The 25,278-nt window shown below is 31.6% G+C and overlaps 1 protein-coding gene across 5 annotated transcripts in view; it reads right to left on the reverse strand.

Moving 5' to 3' along the window:
* Positions 1-25,278, reverse strand: part of LOC115875649 (facilitated trehalose transporter Tret1-like) — an 82,691-nt gene that overhangs the window by 57,138 nt on the left and 275 nt on the right. For 2 of the 5 annotated variants that reach the window (XM_030891163.1, XM_030891165.1), the window contains exons 2-3: positions 12,778-12,874; positions 12,642-12,717 (exon numbers count right to left, since the gene is read on the reverse strand). In XM_030891163.1, the coding sequence (XP_030747023.1) occupies positions 12,642-12,708 (67 nt within the window). In that variant the 5' untranslated portion in view covers positions 12,709-12,717; positions 12,778-12,874. Of the gene's footprint in view, positions 1-6,885; positions 7,651-12,641; positions 12,719-12,777; positions 12,875-25,278 lie in introns of those variants that run through there. The other 3 variants (XM_030891164.1, XM_030891167.1, XM_030891166.1) reach the window with 3 other exon arrangements.

Below are 25,278 nucleotides of genomic sequence, written 5' to 3' on the forward strand. Positions count from 1 at the left end.
TCACTAAGAATACCAAACTAAGACTGCTGAACTCGCTTGTTTTCCCGATTGCTACGTATGGGGCGGAAACATGGACGCTGAAGAAAAGCGATACCAGGCGAATAGATGCTTTTGAAATGTGGGCATATAGACGTCTGCTACGTATACCTTGGACAGCCCATCGTACGAATGAGTCAGTTCTCCAAGAACTAAACTCACAACTCAGCCTCTCAAAAAAAAAATAAACCGATGTTTTCTGACATATATTGGTCACATTGCTAGAAGAACGGACTCACTGCAGCTGCTAATAGTCGAGGAAAGGTTCAAAGTTCCGTAATGTAAATACTCTTTAGAGGAAAGCGACCACGAGGAAGATCACCCAAGAGATGGGTTGATCAAACTAAAGACCTAATCGGCCAAGGCCTTCATGAAACCGTCAGCATGGCTCAAAACAGAGCGGACTGGCACAATACGATAAAAACCGCTACAGGAACATCATAGTCACTAATCCCTCTTCAGGGAAAGGGACCAAAGAGAGAGATTAACATGCATTTGTCAATTTTTATGGACAAATTTTAGGATACATGGATTCTTTAAAGGAGTTTCTGAAAAAATGGAAATTAGAGCATTTATTTGCTATATTTGAAGGTAAGAGACATTTACCTAATGCACCTGTTTAGATAATGCATGCGTGACTATAAATAGAATAAGAATATAGGTATCGATTTTTTTATGCAAATAATTAGGTACAAAAATTTTAGAATTTCAAGTCGTCGTATTAAAAAATTCAAAATATGACCAAACCTTATAATTTTAATAATTTATTTGTTTTACTTTGATTATTCATGATGTAACATTTTTTTGTAATTTGTAGAGTGATGAACCACCCCAAAAAATACCAAGGAGTGAAGAAGCAGAAATAACTACTATCGAGAAAAATAATATCACTTTACTTACTACAGACCAGGAAAACCTAAATTTATCAGAAAATAATATACCTCGTAATATGCCTGTATATGATATATTCTTCTCTTAGATCAAAATAAATTTTAGTTGAGTCAATAGTATTCGCTATTGGTTTAAGAAAAGTGTCCCTATAGTCAAGAAATCTCCATTTTCAATCAAGAATTTTTGCATGAATCAAAGAGACTATTGTTCTTGTAGCAATAACTTCTTTGCATATTCATTTTGGGTCAAGAGTGAAATACTTTGGACAGATAGATTCTTCTATTCTCTAAAGTAATTTTTTAAAGCTTATGAAAAGATAGTTAATGCTTTGGTCAAAGAAACGTCGTTCTTGGGCCCTATTGAAAAGCGCCAATCTTTTGGGTCAAAGTCATATTCATTTCGACTGAGAGATCCTTTTTTTCAGTGCAGTCAAAAACCGACATTCCTTAAGTTGTCAGCGTCATTTTCAAATGTAATTTAATTTTGATAAAATTTTAATATTCACTCTAGTAATAATTTATTGTTATACACATTAAGAAAAAGTGAACATGATAAAATACGCGGGAAATAGCTTAGACAGTGTATCTGACAGGTTTCGGTTAATTTTCCCCGAATACTAAAATTTTATTAAAATTAAATTGCTTTTGACAATGACAAAATCATAGTTCGTAAACCTAAGGTATGTCAGTTTTTGACTAGTGCTTGATTGTTACCTGTTCGGTTTTAATTTAAAAATAGATGCAATTTTTCTTAAATTACTTAAAATCGGCTGGTCCTAAATTGTTCAAATTTATCATCTGTATTTACTATACATAAACCTTTAAAAAATTTATTCGACTGACTTTGCTGTAAAATCAATAGTGAAGCCAATATTTAAACAGTTCATAATTTTCATAGGATTTTCTATGTGTCCAACGACGATGCGCCGCGCCGCGCCACCCGGTATAGAATGTATATACATTTTTTGATAACTATTATCATCCTTTTCGTGGCAGTGATTTGTGCTTCTGATTTACTAAATTTTTAAACAAAAAAAAGATGACGTTAACTAGAACTTCCATCAATAACAATCTGTTAAAGAACGAGAACCTAAAACTGACTCTAGGACTTCAGCCATATTTTCATGTTTTTTTTTAATTTTCTTAAATCTGTATGGAAATTTAGAAAAGTGTAAACGGAATTAACCATTTAAGAAGAAGCAAATTTTGTTATGAAGAAGGAATTTTCTTAATATTATAATTATAATAATAAAAAGTTTTTCTTTTGGGTTATTGCTGTCTATTTCTTTATCAAAAAATAAAAGACAATTAATAAAAAGAAAATATATTTTATATATACTGAAAATTATTTGTATTAAATCTGTTCATTTACCGAAGATGAAATTGGACCAAATGACCATCTCACCATTTCAATTTCAATTAATTCACGCACACTCGACACATTCAGCTCTAATCATACCCACTTGCATATCACCAGTTAAATTGCAGTGTTGACATTGAGTTAATCGAAAGCATTCGATAGGTTTATTACGTTACAATAGGCCAATGTAAACCATTCTCGATCGATTCGGTAAATTTAACTTGGCTTAAGTAATACGTTATGGGTAGTTTATTTGAAATATGTGCCATGGCTTGTGATTATAAAAGAAACAAATATTTTCCGTAGATATAAATTTTTGCTTTAAATAGAACGTTTTGATTAAAAGTCATTTATTTTTAAGTCAGTCTATGTCAAAATTTTAAAGACTATATAATCTTAAAATATTAATATTACTAAATCCCTGTCTGTTTATTAATGAGTGATCGAATTATCTGAAGTTTGATTTCGTCATATTAACATTTTAGGCCAGTAAGCGAGGAAAAAATTGGGTATTAATACTCCGAATTCTTCACACCCGCACCGATTGACGTGAAATTTTAACAGTAAATAGAGATATATGTAAGAAACAAAAGTTTCACCCTGGGTGTGAGTACTACCCCCTCTCGGGGGTGAGAAATAAATTAGCCATTTTAATGCAAAAATCAATAAAGGGATGAATTCTAAGCCGAGTTATTTAGGATTGAAAATGTTGATTTTTCATCTAAAAACTGCATATTTTTCTGCCATTTTTTATAAATAACTCGAAAACCTTGCGTCTTATCGGAGAACTCATATACAGCAAAAATTAAGCTTTTGGAATAACGAATCGATTCATTTTTTGTTAATTATCATAGGTGTAATAATATCGCTCTGTAAAAGTCATTTTTTATTTTTCGAAAACTAAATTGCAACTTTTTACAGTAAAATAATGGTGAAAGAACACATTTTTCGAAGAAAATGAATATGACCGTTTTTAAGGTGATTGAAAAGACCTTTTAAATGCTTTTTTAGAAGGTCTTTTCAAGTTTATAGCTCAAAAACTCGCTGACTTATAATAAAAATAAAATGGTCACCTCATTTTTTCGGAAAAAATTAACACACAAAAATAACAACAAAATCTATGGCTAAAATCATAAAAATAAAAACTATCAATTTGTAGGAAATTGCACGAGCTACGAATTAATTTCTATAGTTGAACAGTCTTGAACTCTTCATTTTACGAGATTTTTGGGGTTTAAGGATTCAAAGAAGGTGGTCCTTACACGCAAGTAAAACTAAAAAAACGTAATATCTATACGAAATTAATAAATCTACAGGAAATTGAAAGAGAGCAAAAATGTTGCATTTTTTACGTGTCTTTCTTAGTTTTTTGGATATGTCAAAATCTTTTTTTAAAACCGATTAAATAAAAAATATAAAATGTTCATTATTTTCAACTTTTTTTTCAAATTTAGGTATTCTAAACCGCTCGAATTTGCAGAGCCCATTGTTAGTACCTAAATATAGCCAACTGTACAGGGTGGGTCAAATTCGACGCTTTTAAATGGAAACACCCTTTTCTATAGGAGATAGACGAAAACTAATATCGGTATATGGAGCTCAATTTTTGTCAAAAACATGATAGTGAAAACCGCATATCGATATCTGTTACCGTTTCGGAGTTACGGGGTGTTTTTCAAAAATATGCACTTTTAACAAATCGCTGTAACTTTTTTGTTATGGAAAATTTTGTATTTTGGTGCTTTGGAAATGTTTTTATGAAAACATTTCCAAAGCACCTTTTTACGTAGAATTTAATGGTTTAAGTATAATTTTTTTAAAATTAATAATTTAAGAATTATCAACAGAAAATTTGATTTTTTATATGGGACACCCTGTGTACTTTTAATTTATTGAAAATAATTTAAAATTACCTTTCCAAAAATATAACTCACTTGATATTTTGCTCGATTCCTTTTCGAGATATAGAGTATATAAAAATTCGCCCGCTTTAAATGAGTAGGCTTTGAACGGCACCGGCTGTAATGCAAAAAAATCTAGCTGTGAGCATCATTTAAAACGAAAATAATATTTGCTGTGAGAGATGCAGAATTTTATAACTATTTAAAATATATTTAATCAACATCAACACACACATTTAAACTATATCTAATAACAAGAAAAATAAATTGCAAACCAAGACATGAGATTTTGCTATAGGTGTTCGACATATCGACCGTCTTCTGTTATGGACAGACGGAGCAGTTTTTGAACATTTCTCGCGGAATTCATTAACTCAGTAGGGGTGAAAGATACCCTCTCATAACTGTTAGTATTTCTAATTCTTGTCTAGATTATACGGAAGAATAAGGAACCTTTATTTTTCCGCAAATATATCGATAGGATTAGATCCATGGGCACTAAGTCAGGCGGCCTCGACGGCCAACGGCTGGAATCTTGGTTGGCTATGCAATGCAATTATTCTTGAAATTGGATGCAAAAATTTGCTGATAACTTCAGCGATCAGAGGCGGTGCGTCGTCTTGCTGGAAAAATATGTTTTCGAGTTCCATTAAGGGCATATCATCAATAAAGGGTCCAAAGCCTACTAGTTAAAAGTGGCGAACTTTTAAAAATTCTGTATTTCGAAGGGGATTATAACAAAATATCAAGTGTGCTATATTTTTGGAAAGGTAATTTTAAATTCTTTTCAGTTAATTAAAAATATAGAGGGTGTCCCAAATTAAAAATCAATTTTTCTGTTGATAACTCTTAAATTATTAATTTAAAAAAATATATACTTAAATCATTAAATTCTAAGTAAATAGATGCTTCGAAAATGTTTTTATAGAAATACAAAATTTTCGATAGCAAAAAAGTTACAGCGATTTGTTAAAAATGCACATTTTTGAAAAACACCCCGTAACTCCGAAACGGTAACAGATATTGATGTGCGGTTTACACCATCATGTTTTTGATGAAAATTGAGCTACAGACACCGATATTAGTTTTCGTCTATCTCCTATAGAAATGGGTGTTTCCATTTAAAAGCGTTGAATTTGACCCACCCTGTACATGTATTACGCTTAGTTTTTATTTCTACGGTTTTAGTCATAGATTTTGTCGTTAAACTGGGAAAAAAGTATTTTAGGACATAAGCTTATTCGAACTTTTTTACTTATTTTTATCTGCAGAATATGCAGAATATGCCGAAGTTTCCTAAATACAATTCAGACCACTGTGTATACGTAGACAAGTAATTTTATTCAGTATGAAATTTCAAGTAAATATACTATCAAATTCAAGTATAAGAAATTCTCTGTTTCTATATACTATCACCACAAATTTTGATGAATCACATCATTCGAGGTATTTTCCAGTAGGTACCTATACTTCGATTTATATCATAAGCCAGAACAGAGCCCGGATAACAGATCTGAAAACACTGTTATGTAGCTGAACAAAAGTGGCAATGCAATTTTGCTTTTAGTTTTGGGGTACCTTGTCTACTAACGTCAGAAAACAAATTGAAATCTTCAATTTTTGTTTTTTTCTCAAATATCTCCGGAACCAGAGCTGCAACAAGTCAGTATTAAAACGACTTAAGTCTGTCATTCCTTAAATCAAAATGATTTAAGACTTAGATTTACGTCAAATTCAACATAAAGTTCAAATGATTTAAATCTTAAGTCTTTGACTTAAATCATTTTATATCAAGTCAAGTTATTTTTGTGAAGACTTCAATATAAAGTTATTTAAGTCGTTTTTATGACTTAAGTCTATATATTTGACTTAAATCATGATGATCTGCAAGTAAAGTCAGTAAAATGTCTTAAATCAATATAATCACTATTAAGTCCAGACAACCAGAATTCAATCCTTTTTTAAATGCTAATATTAACTTTCTTGTGTTACCAATTATCAATTTTCTTAGTACGTATCATATTATTAATTTATTGTAGGTACAGATGAGACTAAAACCACATAAAATAAAACGGTTAATTTTCAAAACAACCACAAACACAAAAATATGTTTTTTTACAAATTTAACCGATTTTGTAGTACTTTATATGTATCCATTACAGTTTAGATATCACCGAATAAATGTCTAGTAAAAAGTGATGATGTGTTTTGATCATTATCAGGCAGAAATTTACGCTATCGAAAGATGAGTACAATTTGTCTTAGATATGAACTATCGAAAACGGGAAATTGCCATCCTATCCGATAGTCAAGCAGCACTAAACGCGATCAACTCAAAACCATCAATTCGAAGTTAGTCAAAGAATGCCTAGAGAAGCTAAAGAAATTAGGCAAAGAAAATAATCTTTCGGGCTACATAACGGAGTCGGGGATTCACTTGAAAGACAACAGACTCACTACGCACGCGTAACACGACAAATAATTAAAACGGGTTCTTAAGTCATTAAAATGATTTAAATCAGAAAAAAAACTTAAATTTTAAGTCCGGAACCTACTCGGAAGTTCAAATGATAACGTTAACGCACAACTTTTCCCTTATTTTACCATCCTCGTATCTCCTATAGTTTTCGAGAAAACAATGGTGAGGTCAATTGTGAATTACCCTGTATTTTATTCATAAAATGCAACATCTACTTACCAAATAAAACGGGAGCAAATTGAGGTGCTGCGGATCTCAACAAATCAGCAATCCAAAGTTTCATCTTCAACACTTATTTACACATGTAACATTTACCACTTTGAATTACCACATGTAACATTTACCACTTTGGATATATTTACAGCACTTTTTTTTTATCAAAATATATCAAAGGTTCTAAATAAAAGTAAACGTTTTCGTAGTTCGAGCTAATAGAAACTAAGTTTTTACTATTATACAGCGATTGCACAAACTGTATATCGATTTCATGAAAAATTATAATATTAGAAAAAGGGTCTTTAGGCCGCACCTTATTATTGTGGGAAACTCACTCCTGGTTATTCTTTAAATAGTTGTAATTTTGTTTTCAGGTCTTGGAATATTCCTCTATAAGTTAGCTTTTATTTATAGAGAAATAGATAACTCCATATCTTGTTTACGAAAAATTACAGGAAATATATCTATATGATTTTATAACTTTTTCATTTTAGTGTTATCTATTATTATCATTTAAACTATTATCATCAATCAATAACGTTAAAATTCGAACCAAATTAACATCTTTTTTTTCTAAAATATATGAATAATAAGCCAAAGATGCTATGAATTAATTACAAATATCACTGACTGTATAAAGAAAGTAAATAAACAGCCCAAACTACCTGTATCTACTTCTAAGAAGAACACGTATTTTTAAACTAATTAAAATTTAGAAATATTAAATTTTTAAAATCAACATAACTCGTTAACACAGATCCAGACACAGATATCATCTTAATAGCAGAATAAATGGTATGACAGAAATTAAATATTCCTTATTTTACTTGGCTTAAAGTGATATAAAACTGTAAGATAATATTTTTATTAGGTAATAAAGATAATGCATGTCCATAAAACATCTAGGTATACTAAATCAGATTAAAATCCATAGAATAAATAAATATTTGGTATGGAGCAATATTTAAAAATTAATATAATATGTAATTAAGAAACTGTGATTTAATTTTTTTTAATTATTGAGTTATTATAAATTATTAGTGTCCGACCGAAATTTCGATTCCGGTTTCGGTTTCGGTCCAGTTTCGGCAAAAATAACGAATTTCAGCTTGGTTTCGGTTTCGGCTGCAATTCGTCCGAAACTATGGCCGAAACCGAAACTACGTTCAAGATGTTTCGCGCTGTGTCCGAACATGTTTGATGCACTTATAGTATTATTAGATTGTTTAATTATGAACACTGATAATTTTATTAGCTAGGTAATAAAAATTATTCAAGTATTAATAGATATAACTCAACCAAGCTCTTTTTTTTCAAGATTTTTTTAGTCTGTTAGAAAACTATTTTTATCATGATTTAATTCAAATATTATTTATATTAAAAATTATTTGATTGTTGTTATTAGTAGATATATTCGATACCAATTAAACTATTAGTTTAATTTTTAAATTCATTGTTGCCAGCCATGGACATATTCGGCGTCGAGCTGACAATGGTGGGTTCATTCTTCCGATATTAGCCCTAACATTAGCATTAGCCCAACCCTAAGAATATGAATCAACGTTAAGGAATGCTAGCGTTCATACTTTCGTTGTATCGATCCTAACATTAGCTTTCATGCCCAATCATGGCACAAAATGGCGAACTTCTAAAAGAGGAAGAGCAAATCAGAAACAACAACAAATCAAGAGTGTCATATCATGGATCACTGAGCGATCCCTTCCTAACAAACACAGACGTTAGGCAGGGTTGTGTCTTAGCGCCTCTCCTATTCAATATATTCATGGCAGCGCTCTCCATTATAGTGGACAGCAAACTGCAGGAAAGAGGTTTGGGCATTAGATACAGATACGACGGCGGTCTGTTCAACATAAAAAGACTCAGGGCAAAAACACGTACAAAATTCATCACAGAACTTGTATGTTGAACGCATATACATGGGCATACGAGGCCTTGGGACTTAAGCTGAACATCGGTAAAACTAAAAGCATGTGCACTCCCCCAGAAGATGAGCTGATGGAATATGTAGCGGAATTCAATTACCTCGGCAGTTTGATTTCGGAAAAGGCCAATATCGACTCTGAAATTCAGCACAGGATTAGCAGCGCCTCAAGAGCATTCTGGAAATTAAAAGACAGGGTGTTCTACAATCATGACTTGAGCACAAAAACGAAACTTGCGGTGTACCGAGCGATAATAATTCACACCATGTTATATGGAAGCGAAACCTGGGTGCCGTACCGCCGACACATGAACGCGTTAAACAAGATGCAACAGAAACATCTTAGACAACTCTTAAGAGTAAAATGGTTCCATCATGTCCCAAACGTATCGGTCCTTGAAAAAGCTAACTGCGAGAGTATTGAAGTCATGATTACAAAGTCCCGTTTAAGATGGGCTGGTCACGTATGAAGAGTGCAAGAAAACCGCATACCAAAATCTCTGCTTTACGGTGAGCTTGTAGACGGTAAGAGGAGGCCGGGTGGACAACTCAAAAGGTTCAAGGATATTTTCCACGAAAACTTAAAGGGAATTAACAAGCAGAATCAGTAGGAAGAGGCAGCTCACAATAGAACGGAACAGAGAAGAATTGTAAAGTCAGTTAAGAGCGACAACCAAAAAGTAAAGAGGCAACAAAGCAATGAGATTTTTGAATGTCTGGGGTGCGGTAGACAGATAACATCACGTATCGAGCTTTTCAGTCACAGAAAAGCTCATGAAAGAAAACGCCTTGCGTGACCATCTTCTAATGCGTGTCAAAATACTCGCCAGCGAGTAATTGCGATATGGTATGGTATAACATTAGCTGTAGTCCTAACAGGTTGGGATATTTTATATTCCTAGGGCTAATGCTAATTCACAACTGAATCGCACATGCTCAAAACTAGGGCTTTTAAGAATTCTCGAAATAATATCTGGACATGTTGAATTTGACGGTTTATAAATGTTAATAAATTATGTATTCTTGGTCTACAAGAAGAAATTATTAATATTAAAATTAGTTTCTCAAGTGTTTTTAAAAATTTTAAAAATAATTGTGAATTTGGGTCAGTTCAAAATATACGTTTTATATGAGCGCAAGCGCTTACAAGCGATTTCAAGAGTCGAGCGACCGCTCGAGCGAAATATCGCTCGTATTTAAAAGTCCCGGTTTTCGCCCGTCGTTTGTTGTACTCGTAACGCCAAGCAGTAAGTTGCGTGCGCAGAGCACATATTCTTTCGGTGATGAATGGCAAGTAGCAAGCGACGAGCGACAAGTAATTCGTTTGATTTAGTTTATTTCAAAGCATTGTCGATGTGGGTCGTAAAATTTTGTCACTCACATACGCAACGGATAACGTCGTATAAATTTGCTTCCTGCAATGTATGTAGAAAATAGTATGATACATTAAAATCGGATTTCAATTTATTTCATTCTAGGATCGCTTACGTTCCTCGGTCGTACCTCGTCACTTGCATGGCTCGTTCATAATCGAGCAATGTCGGTTATTTCAATAATCGAGTACTCGGGCGAATTTTCGCTCGAGTTATCCTATCGCTAATTATTACAAGTAGGAGAAGTATGAACGGCATTCCCTTAAGTTTTCAAGGCTAATTTCTTGGGGTTAATGTTAAGGGTAAGGTTAGGACTAATTCACCATGTATGAACCCACCATAACTGGAATTTAAATTTCACGCAGGGGATGCAGGTGGCAAAAAGAAAAGGTTCATAAAGTAAATAAAGCATAGAAAAAGTTATTGTTCATATTTTTTTTTGTTTTATTTTAGGTTGTAATATTTAAAAAAAATTATTAGTATTTGTGCATTTTGAAATCAGGGTTGATAATAATATGATTAGTTGATACATGATTAAATTATCAGAAAATGAATAATTAATATTATGTGTTTTAAATATTTTATATTAAGAGTTCAGTCTTCAAGTTATTAGAGTGTGTGTGAAGAGAATAGGACTAAAGAAAGTATCCTAGAGATCAGTAGAGGGGCACAATGATCTGAAACCGACTCAGCGGAACCGGACAATAGCCATCTCAGAAAATAATATATTTAAATAATATAGTAATTTATATAATATACGATTATTATTATACGAAAAACACTTGAAGATTAATCTGTATACATTTCAATATCCAAACAACTAATTTATCTGCAAATAGAGGTATATACATACATAACATGTTACGGACGAAATTTTAGACATTGTTTTGGGTTCTTATAAACTTATATTATTTTTGTCACAATTTTTAACAGTTGGTGGATGGAAAATATGGAATCGACGGTGCCACGGTTGGTGCGAAAATATATTCACTATATTCGCATTGCAAAAGTCCTGAGGTACCTCTCCGCTTTCCCATATGACATCGAAGAGACCCTTAAGTGACCAATAAGTTCTTTACTTGCTTATAGATTTCCGCCGGGATCGCGTCACAGCCAGCTGATTTGTTGTTTTTAAGCTGTTTTATGGATGCCATTATTTCCTGTTCTGTTATTGGGGTATCTAATACATCGAGGCTCTTATACTGAGGTATTGTATTTAGTGCTTCTATATTGGGGTTGTTTTCCTGGTTAAGAATATGGCTGTAATGCTCTTATCAGTGGTTTCTAATTTGCTGTTCCTCTTTTAGAAGTTCGCCATTTTGTGCCATGATTGGGCAGCTTACCTTCTTAGTTGGGCCGTATACTTCTTTTACAGCCTCGAAGAATTTACAATAATCGTGATGCGTGGCGTACTCTTGAATCTGATTAGCCTTTTTTGACCACCAATCATTCTTTAATTGGCGCAGATTTCTTCGAAGCGTGTTGTTGGCTGCTTTAAAGTTATCTACCAGACTTGGATTGTGTGGATTTGCAGTGACTGCTTGATGTGCTCTATGCTTTTGTTCCAACAAGGTCTGTATATAAGGTTGATTTTCGTTACACCAGTCTGGTTGTTTCTTTTTCTTGGACTTCCCCAGTACTGCTTCGCTAGTTTTATGAATCGCATCCCTTAATTAATTTAATTTAAATCGCATCCCTTATTTAATTGCGTCCAGCCTTGTTCAGCTTCCAAGACTGAGATTGAAGTTATCGGTGAAAGTGATTCTTTGATGGCTTCCCGGAGGGCGTCCGCGGTATTTTTGATCTCTTGTACGTTCAATCTGGTCATGTTGTTTTGCTTTTTACAGTGTGGATGTTTGGGTTTTAACTGGATTTTCATTTTTGAAATTAATATATATTGTAATATTCTTCAATATATTGAAATATTCTTATAAATTTATATTATTTTTGTCACAATTTTTAACTCAGCTTTAAGGATTGTAACATTTGAATATTTTATATATGCAGCAAATACGGCATATAATAGAAATACTAAGAAAACATGCAAAATTATTCGAAGTGAAATCTTAAATGAATAAATTAAATAATTAAACCGAAAAACATATTGACAAATTGTTAAGCTAATTTTAACATCATAGGGCAAAATAGTAAATAAACAGCGGATTTTCACGTCACAGCCATAAAAGATTGACAAGTCGTATTAACTTGTAAATTAATATACTAGTAACAAAATAGTATTCTAGTGTTTATTTTTGTAATAAAAGTTATTCTTTTATTCTCTAATAATATTTTACCGACTTGCAATACGCCATAAAATGACAAGAACAAAGAGAATAAAAGTGTAAACAAATTTTTAAGCCTCACCATTACAGCTATTGTATATTGCACCTGAGTATATTACTTGTGAAATTAAAATACAATCGACATTAAATCTATGTACTTACTTCCCAAAACAGCTAATATTTGAGGTCCTGTTCCTTTAAATAAATTAATAAATCCTTTTTCGTGCATCTTCAGAATGCTACAAAAAATATGTTTTATTATTAATAATAATAGAAAAATTCTAAGAAAATGTAATACCTTTACTTTTATCTATCCTGAGAATGTTCCAATACTAGAATAAAGGCTATAAAGGTTTTTATGACAGCGAGCTAACGAGCATCCCTATTTAAGATGTCTGAAACAAAAATAAAATATTTTTATAAATAAAGTAATACAAATAATAGATAAGTTATTATAAAGAAATGTAGAGTTTTTGACACAACCCATTTCTTAAGTTTTTTAGCACATTAAATTTATTTCTTTTTAAATAATTACATTCTCTAATCTAATTATTCTTCTAACAGTTGAACTACTAAGTTGAACTAACGTCTTTATTTTAAATTGAACCATTTATTTTGTACCTTTTGGATACTACATGAACTTCTAAACCTAAGCACATTGTACGTATTATGTTCTATATCTACCTTAAAGGATTTTTAGCAATATTTTCAAGATTACGTCAAAAATGACAGAAAAAAAGTCGACTATTTCATATAGAATCCATAGATAAAAGATATAAATTTAGATTGGAATACTCGGCTTCCCGCCAAAGTTTACTATTGTTTTGGATCGCATAAGTTGTAGAGCGCTGCTATAACAGTTGCTAAGAACAGCCGCAAACAAGAACAGAGAGCAGTTTTTCTTGCCCAAAGTCAGTCTGTTCACAAATTTTAAAATAAAAAATTGGCGCCAGGAGGCACGTATAGTCGCCCATACTAAAATATGTTAATATCTCGAAAACTGTGACTTGGACTGATTTTGATGTTATTACAAATTTTGTTGCAAATATTATTCCTAATCTTAATTTGAAAATCGCGTTTTGCTAGCTACTGTAATTTTGGAGTTACGATTTTTACAGTATTTTTGTGCAGATTGTTACAGTATTTTTGTGCCAAATTTGAGTTATCGTGTTACAGTGTTTTTTGAGTTATCGTGTTACAGACGGCAGACGGACAGACAAACAGACAGACACCATGAAAATATTTTGTATTTAGGTCATTTATAACCCAAAATCATTTTGAATGAAATTAAAAAAGCTTTTTTTTTGCCAATCTTAATAGCCTACCATACCTATTGGTATGGTCGGCTAAAAATCTCAAAATATTAAACTGTTCTGGTTGAATAAATACCGAAAAGTATAAAACGCGTTCTTTTTAAAAATTAATAGCGACTTATATATTATATAATATAGCGATTCTTGACAATTTAATTTTAACTTTGTTTATTCAAAACCCATGAAAATTGTGGGAAAGGGGCATTAAAAAACTTAGAAACCACTGTGTGAACTGCAAAAACCAACGTTACATCGGTTTTCAAAAAGTGATCTATACTTTTAAACTTGGGGAATGAGTTTCTAACTATGATGCAACATTACAATAAATATTATAGGTATTCTTGTCATGAATTTTGAACGCCCTGTATGGTTTAAGACTACGGTATTTGTAGCAAAGTAAGTACATACTAGATTAAATATTTAGTAATGTTTTGATTTCAGAAAAATCCTTGTGTGTGTATTTTTAATATTTTTTTTAAGAAAGGCTGAAAATACATTTTTTTTACATTTATTTATTAATATTTATGAAACTATCAAAACATATTTAATAATATCTTAGGATTAAGTAAAGTGACCAGAAAGTAAGCAAAAAATTAAATAATATACAGGGTGTTTTATTTAAAAAATTCATAATAATCCACTCATACTTTTTGAGCCACCCTGTAGAATTTGAAATATTACATACTACCGTATGATCGAAAAGAAAAACGGCGTGACCAATGACTATGTAATGAAGATCGCTGTCATTTTGTATGCTGTGTTTGTTTGTTGTATGTAAAATTATATGGGAAATGTCATCGATCGTCATTTCCAAGCCAACTCGCAACTTTTTTTCGATCATACTGTATTATACTTATAGCTTATAGCTATAATCCTTGTTTATATACAAGGCTATAATCAAAACTTACCAAAAATAACATATAGAGATATAACAACATATTCATTTAAAACAACTTGTTCTAATTATATTTTTTTTATCACACTCACGTAAAAAATTGTCAAAATAGATTAAAAATGTTTTTTATAATCGAAAATTTCTGTGATTTACTTCAAAACACAACGCATCAGATACTTTGACATTCAAATTGGACTAAATAAAAATTGAAAGTAAAAGATAATTCTGCCGCTATAGGTAAATATTTCCCAGAAACCTTAATTTTACATTAATGACCCTTATAAATGCAGCCTAATTGATGTTCTATTGAAAATGACAGTTAAAATTTGGGTACTGGTATTAGTAAGAAATGAAATATAAAACAGTATATTCCCATTCAAATAATAATTTTGAAAAGTAAATTAATAGAACCTTTTACTAATTCTAAATAATGCAAGTTCCAAGGAACCAACCCCAAAGGGAAATACAGATGAGGCAGTTGACACTTGCGCGAGACCAGCAAAAAGGGGACAGTAAAAAAATAAATCCAAGGAGGCAATAGAGAAAGAGGGATATAATATATCGTCTATTATAGATTCGAGACAACAGCAGTATCAGGTTTAAGGTGAGAATAAATTAAAGAGATAGAGAAGAGATAGAGGCAGATCCTCCAGCCTCTACCTCACGGTTACCCCCCCCGGAGACAAGCTCCTCGACTGTAAAGAACACGGAGGGCGAAACCCCAACCGTGGAAGGGTAGAAAACCTAGGAGGAGGTAGATGTTCACTCCTCGGAGGAAGAACATCTATTGTCAGAGGAAGACGGGAAATACCCTCTCCCCCCTTCAACAAAAGATCCTCATGTATGATGAATTATAGACTATATTTATGGTGAATTATAATCTAATTGCCCCCCTCAAGAAAGGGGGACACAATAGATCTTTAATATCGCGGTGATTAACCACTCACAATCATTCTATATTCTATTCTAAATAAACTTCTAAAATCCCGTTTATGCCTGTCCAAATTTTTACACTATTTCAGAGAAACATAAAAAATATAAATAATACCTATGATTGAATTTTCTACAGAAAGGTTCAAGAAATCAACAAACATATATCTATGATAACATTTTCTATGATTTGTTTTGAATAATGTCATATTTCTTGTCGGATTTAAAACGTTAAAAGAGACTAAAAATTGTTTAATAAAAGAAGTAGGTAAGAAAAAGGCAATAATAATTATTCACCTGTTGTTGAAGAAAAAATTATTAAATAGGGATAGTGGAAAATTGAAGTAGGGAAAGTGAAAAATTGGGGTACCTAGGAATATTGAAAAATGGTATAGGGATATTGAAGAAATTTGGGTAGGGACAGTAAGAAAAATTCGGTAGGGACAGTAAAAAGTTGAGGTAGGGACATTGAATAAATTGAGATAGGGCATTGAAAAATTGGGGTAAGGACATGAAAAAATTGAGATAGGAACAGTGAAAAAATTGGCGCTGGGAGGTACGTATAGCCGCCCATACTAAAATATGTTAATATCTCGAAAACTGCGACTTTGACTGATTTTGATGTTATTATAAACTAGGGTTTTCCCGCGACTACGTTCGCGTGACACCTCGAATAGTTGCATTGATTTAAATGCATTGATTTAAATGATTTACTTTGTATATAGAGCTAGTGAGCCTTACAAATGCCCTATTTAAACTATGTTTTTAAGAGTTTTAGAGCTACTCGTATTTCATATGAAAGTTATCAATTGTCGATTTTCTGGGTATTATACAGGGCAAGTTTTGAATAAGTGCAAATATTTTCAGGGCTGGTAGATCTCGATAAAAAACCATATTTTCTCTTTACCGTTTTTCAAATAACTCTTTCGAATTACTTTAAAAATTTCCAAAAAAAAATATTTTTTGCTTAAATTTTGAGAACCACTGCAGCTTTTCGGGTTTTTCTGTCTTGTAAATTTAATCTACTACGTATCTATGTTGCCATATTATCAAGAAATTATGGTTTTTAACTAAAAACTAAATAAAATCCAAAAGGTTTTTCAAAAAATTCCAAATTTTCGAACAAAATTCATAATCGTGTTTCTCAATCAATCTCGGTCAAATATACCTACTACCGCGAAGAATAATTGCACTAATTTAAGACTCGCTCGACAAATAATCGATATTGTTATTTTTGACTTATTACATATTTTTTACTTAAAATTTATAAAAAGCCATCAACCGTGGAAGCGGTTGATTCAATAGCATTTTTATTCTCTTTAAATATAATTATGTACTTAAGAAAATTCGAAAATTTAAAAACCGTTTTTTATTTTTTCATCGCCTGTATATGACTTTATGACACACTTTGTATACCAAAAATAAAACTTTTGATTAGAGCCGTCTGAAATAAAAAATCTTAATACTCTATTTATAATTATTTTTTATTCCTTGAAGGATAATTGAAGAAGAAATATTTCGTTTATATTATTGATGTGTCACTAAATAAACCCTTGTATAAAATTTTATACTGCTAGATGTTATAATAATGCATTTTCGTACAGCAAACTTTCATTCCCTATTCTACTCCCTAAGATTATAAATTTCATAAAATCGCTATATCCAAATAATTAACTCATGTCTTTTAAATGATCCTTTGTGCCAATTTTTATGTGTATAATCCAGAGGTCACCAAGTTTTATATAAATTTTTACTAACTTTATCTATTTGGTTGATGAATTTCAAAAATCTCTTTTAATTCTTTTTGTAGGATTTCATTCTTCTAGACCACATAGTAAGGAATTTTCATACAACAAATTGTTCCGACATAATTTTACTCTCTAAGAAGATGAATTTCCTAAAATCGCTTTGATTACCTAATTCACTAATGTCGTTTAAACGAACCTTTGTTCTAATATTTATGTATCTAAAGCTGGCTGTATGAACTGATCCCTAAAATATCTAAAAACTTGATATATAATCTAACTGACAAACTTATTTAATTTTTAAAAAATTTTAACCCCCTCCTATACCCTCTTACCAACCCCCCACCCCCACCAAAAACTAATGGCCAGATTCTCGGGTGCCACAGTATTTTTGTGCCAAATTTGGTTAAAATCGGTTTAGCGGTTTTTGAGTTATCGTGTTACACACTGTAGTCTGTAGACGGCAGACAGACAGACAGACAGACAGACAGACAGACACCACGAAAATATTTTGTCTTTAGGTCATTTATGACCCAAATAACTCATTTTGAGTGAAATTAAAAAAACTTTTTTTTTGCCGATCCTAATAGCCTACCATACGTATTGGTATGGTCGGCTAAAAAAGTGTTTACATTTATTGTATGACCAATAAAAAAAGTAATCCAAAACTTTTTATGAAGTATGCGATTTTCTTAAAAAGTTCGCTCATGTTATCGCTGCCCTGATCGTGATCGTGATCGCGGCCGTGATCGCGCCAGTGTGCGTACAGCTTAAGGGACATAAAGGGCCATTACTATCGCTTTCCCGTTCAAAATATTGTAATAAAGTTGCGAAATATTTAGTTTTATTAACAGCTATTAAGCTATCTTGTACACGTCGAACTAAAAGAGGTTCTAAAAAAAGCAATGTTTGACTGCAAGGTCTGCTAGTGAACATTTTCAAGCTTAAAATATCACAACACTATTTATTTAAAACAAAAACTCGTAATGCAAAACCAAAGTGTCAAAACGAATGACAGGAAATAAATAAATAAATGCGACAACTTGACATTTTTTACAGCAGAGCTACCACCTGAATCCCCAGCGCGAAATTTAAATTCCAGTTAGTCAGCGCGACCCAGAATATACCTATGGTTGGCAACAATGCATTAAAAAATCGCGCTCCCGATTGCGTAACTAAAATTTAATTGATTTGAAATATAGAGGTTGCATCGCAATATAGCAGTTATTAATTATTTATTACAAATATGTTATACTAAACCACTCTATGTTGTATACTATACTGCTATCTCTGTGCTAATCCTATAGTTTAAATAAAGATTTTGCTTCCATTTAAAACACCAAAATAAAAATTCCAAAGTTAAACTTGCATATTTCGTATTTTTATATTTAGATCTATTTTACCCAACTGAATAAGTAATAAGTTAATTAAATAAAAATAAACAGGAAAAAAGAATTAAACTGAGTAAACTCGTTCGATTTTATCCAGCATTAAATCATGCTCGTTTTGTAGTTTCAATTTTCAATCTGACAGAAGTGGCAGCTATTGTTGTACACATTTTAAAACTGAAAATGCGCATAAAGTTGAATAGAAATAGCCCAGTTTAAACAGAAGTATGGCCAGTAAAAACAACAACGCTTGACAATTAAAGTAGTTTTCTTTTCATATTGTTCCGTTCATTTTTACATCAAATTGTGAAAATTGCTTTCGAAAATCAATTAAAAATAATTAACTACTTTATAGACTAAAATGAAAATATAAACTATCAAAAACATAAATTCCATGCTTTGAAAAGTTATGTTTTTAAAATTACCTGTAGAATATTTGACTTTAATATTTTTATTTATAACTAGCACACCCGGTCACACGTTGCTGTGGAGGTGAGTGATGGGAAAGTACACGATATATTAAAATTTGGGTAAATACACAATTTTTTTCACGCAATATATACCCAAAGGGTCAATAAATGGTATATTGAATATGGGTAAATACCCGGTATATACCCAATCATACTCAAGTTTTTAATTTAAGGTATTCTAACAATTTTTAAAAACAATTTGTTGTTAAATTAAATTTATTGAATTACTAATATCGCTATTAAAAAATAGAGGTTGATAGTAGAAGGGTGAAAATTTAGGGCTGTATGTATTTTTTAATACCACATCATAAATACACTACCTACTCAAAGCAATTATCGCATATTTGAATAAAAATAATTATTACATATTTCTAAATGAAGCCTGCATTTTCTGCCTTCTCTTGTGAGTTTATTTAGGATAATTGGGGTACTGAAAACAATACATTCTTATGGAGCCGACCGGCCCAGTATTTGATTATATTGCGTAGCCTTAGGCTATGCGCTGACAGGCAATTTTTAATCGGCCGACTATTTAGTAGCATATTTGTAACCAATATATCCTTATGGAGCCGCGCTCACACGCAATCAAATAGTCAGCCGATAGACTTCATAAGTATGTATTTTCACTTTTGCAACTAAATAGTCGGCCGACTAAAAAGTACAGGTCAGCGCGTAGGCTTATTGTATCGAATTTCCCTTCACAGTATCCATACTATTTAAAATCGTAAGTCAGGAAATTCAATGTGTCTTGTTTTTCAAATTAATATTTTTTTAGAAAATATGCGATAATTGTTTTGAACAGTGTAAATAAAAATAAAAAAAATCCAAAAATTGGGGTGGATAGGTTAGGTTAGGTTAGGTTACTTCCTGCCATTAACCCCTATTTGTTAATAATTCGTTTTAGATTATTTGTTACCATACGAAACGGCTTGATGGATTGTGTATAGGGTGTTTTCTATTTTTTGTACCCCTAAGTGTTAAGGGTGATCACTTATTAGGGGTACAAAAAATAGATAACAACCTATACACAATCCATCAAGCCGTTTCGGAGGAGTATGGTAACAAATAATCTAAAAAGAACTAATAAAAAATAGGGGTTAATGGCAGGAAGGATGAACATATAGGGTTGTATGTATTTTTTATTGCCATATTATAAAAAAATAAAAAATATTTTCCAAAAAGTAAAAAAAACGGGGTGGACCACCCTTATCACTTAGCGGTATAAAAAATAGATAACAACCTATTCTGGAACCTACTGAATATACATATAAAATTTCATCGAAATCAGTGAAGCCGTTTCAGAGGAGTATGGTAACAAAAAAACAACTATTAAAAAATAAGGGTCGATGGTAGAAGGGTAAAAATTTAGGGTTGTATGTATTTTTTAATGCCACATCATAAATAAATAAAAAGAAAAATAAATCCAAAAAGTAAAAAAAATTGAGGGGCTACCCTTATCACTTAAGGGTACAAAAATAGATAACAACCTATACACAATCGGTCAAGCTGTTTCGGAAGAATATGGTAACAAATAATTAGAAAAAAAAACTATTAAAAAATAGGGGTTGATGACAGAAGGGTAAACATTTAGGGTTGTATGTATTTTTTAATGCCACATCATAAAAAAAACAAAAATAAAAAATGTTGTCCAAAAAATAGAAAAAAATGGGGTGGACCACCCTTATCACTTAGGGGCATAAAAAATAGATAACAAATAAGTTGTTATCTATTTTTTCATATACTCAGACCTCTTGAATATACGGTCATATAAAATTTCTTCAAAATCGGTCAAGCCGTTTCAGAGGAGTGTGGTAACAAAAAATAAAAAAAACTATTAAAAAATAGGGGTTGATGGTAGAAGGGTGAAAAATTGGGGTAGACTACCCTTATCACTTATGGGTATAATAAATAGATAACCTATCTTCAGACCTACCTACATAAAAATTTTCATCAAAATCGGTAAAGCTGTTTCGTAGAAATATGATAACAAAAAATTTAAAAAAACAACTCCTATTAGAAATAGGGGTTGATGGTAGAAGTGTGAAAATTTAGGGTTGTATGTATTTTTAATGCCCCATCATAAAAAATTAAAAATAACAAATTTTGTTATTATACAAACTTATATAACTTAGGGGTATTATATAACTTAGGGATATAAAAAGAACAACCTATTCTCAGACCTACTGAATACACATATAAAATTTCATAAAAATCGGTCTAGCCGTTTCGGAGGAGTACGGTAACTAAAACTATTGGTAACACAATAATTTTATATATTAGACTAGAATTATGCCATAGTGGAGTTTCTACAATGGTTATATTATTGTAAGAAGCTACAACATAAAATAGTATTAAAACTGCGAATGGAGTAAAAGGTTAAGATATGTGGTGAAAATGTCTGTCAAAAATAATATTTTACCCTACTCCATACTAAACTTAGATTTGCACAAAGTCACTGCTTAAATGTTCTCCCCCCTAATATACATCTTTCGTCTATTAAAACCTAAAGTGGAGGTATAACAGTGAGACTTGGTTTCTTGTACGGTAGGTAGTTAAACTCTCAGAAAAGTTAATTTGATTAAGCAGAGTCGTAAACGTCGACAATTGGGAAGAAGATTGAATTTGTCCCTTTTCGCCAAAAATTTCCATCGGGAACGCAATGGATTAACTTTGGTAATTTGTAGATTTAGTGCCTCTCGTTCGATCCTAATCGGGCAATTATCTTAGTGTTTAGCTACTTTGGGACGAAATATGGTTAATAGAACTTTGAAATAGTTATTATATTTTTTTAGTATTAAAAATTAATACAGAGAAGGCAATAACTACTGTTCTCACCAATAAAGAAGAAAATATGATGAATCTTCAAAATGAGAAAGATATCAAGAAGAGTACTTTGTATTTAGAATCAATTTTTAATCGGCCGATGATTTAGTTGCATATTTGTAACCAATATATCTTTATGGAGCCGCGCTCATACGCAATCAAATAGTCGGCCTATCGATTTCATAAGTATGTATTTTCACTTTTGCAAATAAATAGTCGGCCGACTAAAAATTACAGGTTAGCGCGTAGGCTTATTGTATCGAATTTCCTTTCACAGTATCCATACTATTTAAAATCGTAAGTCAGGGAATTCAAAGTATCTTGTTTTTCAAATTGATATTTTTTTAGAAAATATGCGAAAATATAATTGTTTTGTGTAGTGTAAATAAAAATAAAAAAAAATCAAAACGTAAAAAAATGGGGTGGATCCCCTTATCGCTTAGGGGTACAAAAAATAGTGAACTTTGAAATAGTTATTTTTTTTTAGTATTAAAGATTAATACTGAGAAGGCTATAACTACTATTCTAACAAATGAAGAAGAAACAAATGATGAATCCTCAACAATATGAGAAATATATCAAAAGTGTACTTTGCGTTTACAAATGTTCTTAGTGTGTTTAAATGGAATCCTCTGGAGTAAAAGTATTATGAAACGTAGGAAATACAATACCGGATGCGTTTCAAAAGTGGCTCACCCCTACAACTTTTTTATTTTTTCAGGTAAAAAAACGAGACTTTCTATGGTAGTATATGACCTAAATTAGGATTGATTGACCCATTCAATTGTTTTTGGTCACGTTCTGTTTCGCCGGAAATGACTACAACTTTTGATTTTTAAATGGCAACCTTTGTATTTTTTTTACTTTATTCGATAGAAAATGACATTCTGAATAGAATGACATATCATATGTCAACTTTTGATATTCTGGCTTAATAAAAAATCGCATTTTAAATTTCACTTTAGAGTACCATGACTATGTTAAGAACAATAATTTTTACTCAAGAGGTCTTGGAAAAATAGATTTGCTCGTCAAATGTTTTTGATGTCTTGTCCTGGCCGGTTAAAAGATGCCCAAATCGTATTTTTAATCATATTTCAATTTTTTTCAAATGGAACGAGGGTGGTTCATTAGCATATTTGGAAAAGGATTTTTTTTACAAATAATTTGATACCACACACTTGGTATTTCGAGTCAAATTTTCGTTATGAACCGCATGTTATAATTTCAAATAAACCATATGCGAAAATGTCAAAAGTTGACATATGATATGCCATTCTATTCAGAGTGACAATTTCTATGGAATGATGTAAAAATGCCATTTAAAAATCAAAAGTTGTAGTCATTTCCGGTCAAACAGGAAGAGACTAAAAACAGCTGAATACGTCAATCAATCCTAATTTATGTTATATACTAACGTACCAAATAAATCTCGTTTTTGTATCGGAAAAAATAAAAAATTTATGTTGTGGTTTCAAAAAAAAAGGTGTTTCAAAAAACATGCTCCATCAATCCTAATTTATGTCATACCTAACATACCGAATCGCGGTTTTTTTAACTGAAAAAAATAAAAAAGTTATAGTAGTGAGCCACTTTTGTGACGCACCCGGGATGCGGAGAATAGAATACACGGAAATCACACAAAAACGGTCTGATTTAAATGAAATTTGGTATATCGATAGAATGGACCAAGGCCTTGACCGTGTACAATACGCGTCACTGTGACAGTTTTGACGTAAGAAATGTCAAAAGTAGATGTCGTCCGATCGCGACCAAATTTGGTGGGTAGGCTATGTGAGCGACGGTACGTTTACATACGTACATCTTCATCAGTGTGGGACTGCGGATTTAATATTGAAGAAAAATGTGGGTCGATTTTGGCATAATTGGGAAAGGAGTAGCTACTAGGACTAGACTTGGGATGACGCCCTCGACCTTTCAAATTGATGTATCTAAATGAACGAAATCATCAGGATTTCTCTTAATTATGGATCGATTGGAACCATACTCATTGGCACGTGGATAGAGGTATCCGAATGGAGTAGTGAATCAAATTCAATCAAATGGAAAGTGAATCAAATTATTTATTAATTTTTAAATTATTACTTTTACATTTCAAACTATATTTTTCTACGACTGTCCTAGAAAATGCAGTTTGACACACGGAAAACTCGATCTGAAATGGCGTTTTGCAAACTGTTGTGTGCTAAGGATTTAGCGCACGACATGTGTCATTTTGCACACGACATGTGCCAATTTTAACATTTTTAACTTCCAATGTTTAGCTGAAACGCCAAACGCAACGCAGCCGTCAGAAAAGTGTCATCATTACATCGCAAATTATTTCACAAAACTGGCAAAAACTGAGTGAGTCTGCAGCTAATTTGTAGTCGTAGAAAAAATAGCTTAAAAAACTCGTTCGAAAACTTCTTTCTACACTCGTTCGACTTGTGGCTCTTGCCTGCGGCTCGAGCCAACAAACTGTCGAACTCGTGTGCAAAACGTCGTTTTCGAAACTGGTTGTTTAATATACTATTTTTCAATCATGTTCTTCAAATCCTTCAATTTGTAATAGCTCACCATTGTAATAACACACAATTTTTTTTTATTTATATGACATCTTGCATAAAAAGTTTTTTTAAAATGTAAAAATGCCCAATACAAAATACCAATCAAATCGAAAAGTTGTACTAAAATTTGTCTCTTTATGAATTATTTGTTAAAACATTATAGCTACACTAATATTTACATACGATGTTTATCCACTACTACTAGAATGATAGTAAGAATTTCATTCATATGTCGATTCAGAACTGTAAGAAAGTTTTTTTTTGTAAGTTCAATGATAATGCAGTCTACATTTTAAAGTAAACGGTGTGATCTTGTAACCTGCATACATGTGGGCCCTGAATGAATTTAAAGTAAAAATATACAAAAATGTATAATTGGTATTACCTTCTGTAACATATCTAGCATTACTACGTTTTATAATGAATGTGTGCTTTTCAGCATCGTATGCATGGTGTAGAAAAATTTAAGTGTATAAAAAACAATAAAAAACTATGCATCAAAGATATTCAAAAAGAGATTGAAATTAAAAAAATATTGTTTGTAATGTGTTCACACATTATGCCAAAAAAAATGAATCATTTCACCCTTCATATCATTGGTATATCAATAAAAGAACATTTTTACACTTGAGCCCAATGAAATAATCACTCAAATCCAATCATTT

The sequence above is a fragment of the Sitophilus oryzae genome, unplaced genomic scaffold (assembly GCF_002938485.1).
Source record: "Sitophilus oryzae breed Bouriz unplaced genomic scaffold, Soryzae_2.0 scaffold_1393_pilon_pilon, whole genome shotgun sequence".
Taxonomy (NCBI): Eukaryota; Metazoa; Arthropoda; class Insecta; order Coleoptera; family Curculionidae; genus Sitophilus; species Sitophilus oryzae.